Here is an 8,121-nt window from a genome sequence, read left to right as displayed (position 1 = left end):
GACGTTCTATGTAACGGTCGAAATGTAACTCGGCAGCATCGTACACAGACACCATCGGGTCACATTAAACAAAACCAGCTCCTTAAGTCCGCTTATTGCCACGCTTTGTAACGGGATTGGGTTACCGTGTAAGATAAAGACAGGACTGATGTGGCTTCCTGGGGTTTCCTCTGTTTTGCTTTGCAGATAATACTGCCGCTCTGATACCTTGATGGAATCACGTGACCGCTCTCCCACTCACCTCCTCTGAGTCATCAGATACAGGGCAAAGGGATGTGCTCCAATTCTGGAGCTTTCTGTTCCCCCCTGCATTAACAGAGAGGACCCAAGATCACAGGGGAGCACCAAGCGAGGCAGGCAGTTTTCGATGAGTTTTTTTTATTTTTGTTTATTTTATTTTGTTTTGTCTTGCTTTTGAGATTAAAAGGACTAGAAATTGCAACACCTTTCCTAGGATGTCCAAAATTATTTGGATGTGTCCTACGGACTAAGATGACTGGAGAGATCAGCCTGGGGCAAACTCTTTTAGCACAGAACCCCTCAGTGTGTGTTCTGCCACCACAGTGACACTTGTGAGTTTGTAGGGACCTAGAGTGCAAGTACTCCTTCCTCCTGCTGAGTCTCCAGGTGAGGGGCCCTGCAAACTCTTACCTTTCTCCTGGCAGTTCATATGCACACAACATTTAAGAAGCAGCCCTAGGGGACCCATCAAAGCTTTCCTCTTTCCTTTGGGAGGTGGTGTAAGCTGGCCTCAGTCAGCACCTTATGGGGGATAGGAATAAAGTATTTTTGGAATGAGACACAACTTCATGTTATATGTTTAAAACACCAGGGCTCATTTTCATTTTGTACTCAAGCTAGTGAAGCTGGTTGTGTCTGAATGGATTTTTATTCTGATTGCTTTGGATTAAAAATTTGGTCTTGTAAATTCAGCAGTTTTACCTCTTCAGTAAAGCTTATTTGAAAACCCCAAACCTCCATGACCCATGGCCAGCTGTTGCAGGTTGTCAAACTTCTGATTCAGAAGTTGAAATGTGTTTAATATTCTGACATTGTATAATAGTCCTGAGTAGTTGTGCTTTTGTGATATTTTTTTAAAATGAGTAATTTTTTGCACAGACAGAAAAGACACAGTACAGATTTACTTGAATTAATGAAAATAAAAGTGTGGTCCTGGTGGCACATGCTTGGAATCTCAGCACACCAGGGACTGGGGCAGGGAAGTCATGAACCAGAGGCCTGAACTAGCAAATTCAAGGTCAGCCTGGGCTATACACGGACAAGGAAGGGGGGGAATATGGAATGTTCCACTCAAAAACTTTATTATTTATTCACTTTGTATCCCAGCTGTAGCTCCCTCCTTCATTCCCTCCCTTTTCCATCCTCCCTCCCTCATCTCCTCCAATGCCCCTCTCCAAGTCCACTGATAGGGAAGGTCCTCTTCCCCTTCCATCTGACCCTAGCTTATCAGGTCTCATCAGAACTGGCTGCATTGTCCTCCTCTGTGGTCTGGCAAAGCTGCTCCCCCATCAGGAGGAGGTGCTCAAAGAGCCCGCCACTGAGTTCAGGTCAGAGACAGTCCCTGTTCCCCTTATCAGGGCACCCACTTGGATACTGAGCTGCCATGTGCTACATCTGAGCAGGGGTTCTAGGTTATATCCATGAATGGTCCTTGGTTGGAGTATCAGTTTCAGAAAAGACCCCTGGGCCCAGATATTTTGGTTCTGTTGCTCTCCTTGTGGAGCTCCTGTCCTCTCCAGGTCTTACTATCTCCCCCTTCTTTCCTAAGATTCCCTGCACCCTGACCAAAGTTTGGCCATGAGTCTCAGCATTTGCTTTGATACCCTGCTGGGTAGAGTCTTTCAGAGGTCCTCTGTGGTAGGCTCCTGTCCTGTTTTCTGTTTTCTCCTTCTTCCAATGTCCATCCCGTTTGCCTTTCTGAGTGAGAATTGATCATCTTTCCCAGGGTCCTCCTTCTAGCAGTGCTTTTGACTCGTAAGTTGCTGGGACTGCAAGCCTGTGCTCTCAGGTCAGACTTACATTTTAGAATAAGTAGTTAGTTTGGATGCGGTAGTCACTCTTGCAGTGTCAATAAGTGAGGAGCTAAGGCCAGAAGATCATGAGTTCAAGGAAAGGCTGTGTGGCACAATGTTATCCGTTCTCAAAAGAGCATAATTGATATTTTGTTGAAATTCCCGTTATATGGCCTCGACTTTTTCCTGTATTCCTATAAACCTAAAGCATCACGACAGTAGACAGTCTAACCAGTCTATGGCAGATGAAAACAAGATGACATCATTTCATGAGCTCTAAGTGACCAACTGTTCATCTTTGGTTTGATCCCTGTGGTGTAAGTTTTTAATGTATATTATAAGGTTGAAATGATACTGAAGACCGCTTTTCTTCTACATGACTTAATAAACATTAGTTATTAGGAACAAAGTTTCATAAAGCCTCATTTATGATATGCTGCATGATGCTCATAGTAGGCAAAATCATTGTTTATTAAGTATTTCCCTACATGGACTTAGTTTTCCTACAAAACACATTGCAGTTAAGTTTAATGTCACAAAAATGTTGGATGAACATTGAGGCCTCATTCTTTTAGGCAGGAAATGAAGCTGTCCAACCAAGCAACTTTCGAAAGGATGTAAAATAATGTTTTTACAGCAAGACTATGTCAGGTCATTGGCATCATAGAAAGTGTCACATTAAAGGGTTGGTCTACAGTTTCTCAACAGGGGAACCAAAACCAGGCCATAAGTGAGAAAATTGTAATTCTTAAATTGTGTCTTTGCTTTGCTAGTAGTAATCACAGGCTCTGTCCCGCCCTCCTTTTTTCCTTCATCCCTCTCATCCCCTTCCTTCCTTCCTTCCTTCTTTCCTTCCTTCCTTCCTTCCTTCCTTCCTTCCTTCCTTCCTTCCTTCCTTCCTTTCTCCTTCCTTCTTTCCTTCCTTCTTTCCTTCCTTTCTCCTTCCTTCCTTCCTTCCTTCCTTCCTTCCTTCCTTCCTTCCTTCCTTTGTTCCTTTCCTCCTTCCTCCCCTCCCTTTTTCATCTCTGTGTTCCATTACTTATAACCCCTTTCTGGGTTGCCTCCAGTTCAGCGGGGTCCACCTCTGCTCTCTCTAGCTCCCTTCCTTGTAAACATCCATCTGCAGTAACAATATGAACATGCTGCCCGTGAAGGTGCTGACAAGACTGGCAGCTCAGATGGGAAAACACATTCTAATGCACAGTAAACATGATGCCTCAGTAACAGGGTCTGTGACTTATGAGCACAGCCTGGGTGTCCCATGTGCGCAAAAGGCTGTTACTCGTGGCAGAAAAGAACTATTTGGATCAAATTAAGCACAAGTAAAATGTCTTCTTTGCAATATTATTTAAATATTTTCATGAGTTATTAAGTTGCATTCTATGGATTTTTTTTTTGGAAATTTTTATAAAATGCTTTTTGATACAGCATTCTCCGCATGGCATTCTTTAGTTTACCAAAATGTCTCTGTAAAATACAACTACAGTTCTCACAAGCTTTATTTTCTGCATAATGACATGTGAGCATATCACGTGACTTGTGCAGATCATGGAAACACATTATGGATTAAAACACAGAATTTGAATTTCATGGACCATGCTAAAATTCAGTAAAATTGCATTTGGATGCAGGGAGAAAAGAGCAGCATGTGGCTTGAATTTTCTTGAAGACTCACAGAGATAGTTAAAGGGGGAGAGTGCTCAGGACAGTGTATATCTGGAGCCCTGCCAAACTCGTGCCATTTAAACAATGCTTTAAGACTGAATCCCAACCCCGAGCAGAACCCTTCAACCTCCCCTGAAGGGCATGAGGTAGTTCTTGAACTTGGAAAGCTAATATTAGGGGAAGTACTTTGAATGAGCAACATGGGAACATTGAACCCCGAGAGACTGTTTTACCCTCCAGAATTCAAGGCCTGCACTTGGATCCCCTTTCTGCCCTTAAACCTTTGACAAAAGTTATCCCTGGATTTTGTAATTGTTTCTCAGTTTCCCATTTCAATTCTCCCTTCACTCTGCCCGGGACCCTGTGCAGAACCACAGACACAGCAATCTTCTTGTCGCAGACACCGCTACCCAAGATGGGAATGAGCATGCTCCCCATCTCTCCTTCCTTCCACCGAGGAATGAAGGTTCTTCTGTGTGGACACTCTCTATTCTGGTGTGCACTTTAGGATCTGCAGTTTGGGCAGGTGAATGGAGAATCTAAGGGGAGTCTGTGGCTATGATGGTCCGTGATTCTTCTAGGGAGTTCCATTTTCATAATCTCCTCTGGCTCCTGTATTGGTGCCAAGCTGGCAAACATCACCTTTGAGTCCCAGGAGGGTATGTGTTGATGGGCCTTCCAACCCCACAGCGCAAAGACGTTTGGAATTCAGCAGTGCCACTTTCAGTCCACTGGCTTGGATTCCCGTGAACGCAACTAGTTGTCCTCTCTGGCTGGACTAATGCCAGATTACTTAAGGAGATAATTGACCACAAGCCAGCCTGGCTGACAGACTTCCTAAGTGCCAGATGCCAACTGTGCCAATGGGCCCTTGCAGGAGAGCCTGCTTTTCTTGAGACCATAGCTAAATGTGGCTTCGTTCTCTCTCAGCCTTCAGCTCTCTTTTTTTTCGGGGGGGGGGGATAAAGTAAGACCGATTGGTACAACTTGTTTTCTTTCTGTCTGAAAGAACAGCCACACTCACCTCCCTTGTTGCTTTTTTTCCATCGTTCTCAGGGGTTCTGTTGGTTCAGCTAAGCATGGGCATGGGCTGAGTAATCGCAGCCTTTTTTTCCCACCTCAGCACCCAGGATCACAACTGAGTGCTGCTTCCCCAGTGCCTGTGTCCCTCACGCCTGTAACCCAAGAAGGTTATAAATTCCAAGTGCTTCTTCTTTCACCTCCCCTGTGTCTCAAATTCATTTTCTGCTCTCTAATAGGTAAAAAGGCAGCCGCCTGTGAGATCAGATGAGGCCGTGTAGCCAACTGAGAGTTACCAAAGTACCGCAGTTAACTAGTCCAGCTTCAGTGACTTCCATAAACTCAGTATTCTGTTAATGGCCTAACAACACGTTTAAAACAGACTCAGGAGGCTTTAAGCAGGCCTGTTTTGGCACATGACTCTTAAGAATCTGATCCTGGTGTGAAACAAGGAGCTGGGAGCCTGGGGGTCTCCTATTCTAGTGCCCCAGAGATGTGTCACCAGTGTTCTGCCAGGCTCCGCAGTACCAGCTGCAGATGCTCCTGAGGGTATATGCCCTTACAGAGCATATAAGTTAGAAGGTCTGGGAGCAGAGGAGACATCTAACCGAGGACACCCCTCCCCTTTAGGATCAGAGTTTTGACAGAGAGGCCCTTTCCCCTTCACATATTTTGACAAATCTTGTAGTCACACCATGTAAGGCTTCATTGGAACACCAGGATCCTTTCTGAAATGAGAATTTGGGCACAATCATTGTGCGCTTCACTTTGCCTTCCCACCTTTTTTTTTTTTTTTTTTTTAAACATTCAGTTTTCTCCACTGAAGGGGTTTCCCAGCAGGGGCTGGGTGCAGGAAGGGTTCTAAAAATGGCGAGGGTCCACTACTTGTCTGGTTCCTTTTGGAGGTGGAGACACATAAGGTCCCAGCAGTGGGACCGTAGACATCATTGTAAAGCACCAGGAAACCATTCGTCGGATCCCAAAGGGAGGGACAATGTTTTCTTGAAGAAACTGCTGGGGCACAGGGACTCTTTCTTCAGGTTAGATGTCTACAGGCCCCTACCCTAGGCCCCCAGCAGGGCTTCCGGCACCAACTAATTGGAAAGTGGAGAGAGAAGCCAGACACCAAAGTCTCCCCCAATCTCTGACCCCCATGCCACTGTGTGGCCCTCTTTTCCCTTCCTACCACCTAACACTAGTGGAGCGGAAAACCCACGGGAGGGACAGGCCTAACTTTTCAACCGGTTGTGAGCCCTTCATGATATGTCAAAACTCAGTGGCACACTGTAATGAGATTTGTGAGAAAATAGAAAAAGAAAAAAAGAAAAAGAAGATGGGCACAAACACCTTTTTTAAAAAAAGGGTCTAACCCAAGCACCCTCCAGTGACATTGCTATGAGTGTAAGTTTGACTAACTCTTCTTGTCTCTTTATGCTCTTCTGTTGAAAGGTCGGAGGAATTTCTCAGGCTTGAAGGGGGGAGGAAAACCGGCTTTCAGTGGAACTTTGCTGGAAGTTGGAGGGAGACCTGAGGGGCTCCCACAGAGGCCCAGGCTTTCCAGGCCCTCAGCCCTGCTTTTCCGAACCTACCACGCCGAGGACCTCTCACCACTCTCCGCGCATCTGCCCTGCACCCGGGGTCCTGGCAGCGTGTGCCCGATGCTGGAGATTGGCGTCCGAGGCCCAAGAGCTTCCTGTCTCCACGCCCAGGCAGCAAGCGGTCACCCAGCCGCCAGCGGCCGCCTAGCAGACTCGGCAGGCAGACCTCTGTTCCCCGTGCTGGGTCAGCAACAGGTGACCGAGCGAGGCGGCACTCCACACCCGCCGAGTCAATGTTCACTCCCGGGAGGTGGCAGCGCCGGCGGCTTCCGGGCCCTGGGTCAGCCCTCACCCAGCCCCACGGGCACGGACCCGGGGACCCCGCCCTGCCCGCCCCGCCGACCTCTGAAAAGTCCGACTGACTGGTATAGCATCACTTTGCTGTTGCGGGCTTTTACCTTTGAACTCTACCGTCGACGTAATGAAGTTCAGGCAGGAAAACAGGGCGATGAAAACGGGCAGAGACCAGCGCGCTGACCGAGGAACCGAGCTAGGGGCACAGGGCACGGTCCCCAGGGATGGCTCGCTGGCGACCTCGCCTTTGCCAGAACTCCCGAGTTAGGGAGTTAAGGACTGGGGGAGGGTTTCTCAACGGTAGCCTCACACCCTAAGGAGAGAACAGCCTCACGCCGGCACTGATACATCCAGACAAGTTTTAATGAACCCCGGTATGACACTGGTGTGTAACAGGACGAAGCCGCGACCCGAGCGCAGCGCGGACGCGGGCCGGGAGGGACCGGGAGCCACTCCACATCCCTCCCCAAGGCTGTCGCCAGGAAAGCGCTACTCCGGGGTCTCGAAACCCGGGGGCGGGGTGGGGGGGAGGGCCACAGTGACGGGGGCAATTCATTCACAAACTGCAACTGAAGGGTTAGCCCGAAAAGACACACAGCGAGCAGAGAGCAAGGGTAACTAACCCCTCAACCGTGCAGGAGGGGCCCGGGGCGCGCACAGCCACCAAACGCGCCCCTCTCTCCCCAGGGGACGCGGCTTCCCCGCACGGACGCCTCCGGGGAGCAAAATGCCGAGATACAAGTGACTTTTTTTCCCTCCTTAAAAGTCCAGATGGAAGTGGTCGTGGGAACGAAGTCCGTTCTCAGGCCTCGTAGGGGCTTGACGCGCAGACGAGTCGCAGGTGGAAAGTCGCCTTTGTTGTCTCTCGGGGGGGGGTCCCCCAAACTCTACTTTCGGAATCCGGAGCCTCCCCGCTCTAAGCCGCCGCCGTCCTCCTTTGTGCCGGCTAATTACTTTAGCGGCCGCCGCCGTCCTCCTCGACCCCCGGGGTCACCGCCAAGACTCGAACCGTTTCCCAGAGAGCTCGCGGGACCCCGCCCCCCCCCCCCCCCCCCCGCCCCCCGTCCGCGGTCCCCCGACCCAGCAGAGAGACAACGAGACGAGGCGCGTCCGTCCCCCGCGCATCCGGGGCGGGTGCCCCCGAGGCAGGGAGGCGGCCGCGGGCCCCCGGGGACCAGGGCGCGTTTCCGTCCCTCGGTCCCGGTCGCCAGGCTCCGGCTCCAGGAGGGCGCGGCACCCCACCTCCCCTCTGCGCGAAATGAATGTTTTCTCCCGACCCCGTCTGCTCCCTCCCCACACATCAGATATTTTTATTACAGTGGTAAAAAAAAAAAACAACCCTCTTCCCTGGAGCCGGGCTTTCGTTAACCTGCTTCACGACATCAAACGCACACAGCGCAAGGTTCGGTTGGTTCCGACCGACCGGCGGGCACCCACTTTGGGGGGACGCGGACCAGTTTTTAACCGCCTCCTCTCTCTCTCTCTCTCTCTCTCTCTCTCTCTCTCTCTCT

At 49.6% G+C, this 8,121-nt stretch overlaps 1 protein-coding gene across 1 annotated transcript in view; it reads right to left on the bottom strand.

Annotated features, from left to right (window-relative positions):
* Window positions 1-7,369: 7,369 nt before the first annotated feature.
* Foxb2 (forkhead box B2) overlaps window positions 7,370-8,121 on the bottom strand; it is a 1,717-nt gene continuing 965 nt past the window's right edge. Inside the window, exon 2 of the mRNA XM_055614180.1 lies at window positions 7,370-7,583. Within this exon, the coding sequence (XP_055470155.1) occupies window positions 7,370-7,583 (214 nt within the window). The remainder of the gene's footprint in view (window positions 7,584-8,121) is intronic.

This window comes from Psammomys obesus, unplaced genomic scaffold, assembly GCF_907164565.1.
Source record: "Psammomys obesus unplaced genomic scaffold, mPsaObe1.curated_primary_1811, whole genome shotgun sequence".
Lineage (NCBI taxonomy): Eukaryota > Metazoa > Chordata > Mammalia > Rodentia > Muridae > Psammomys > Psammomys obesus.
Note: the sequence above shows the minus strand (reverse complement) of the source record. Positions and strands in the feature narration are given on the sequence as shown.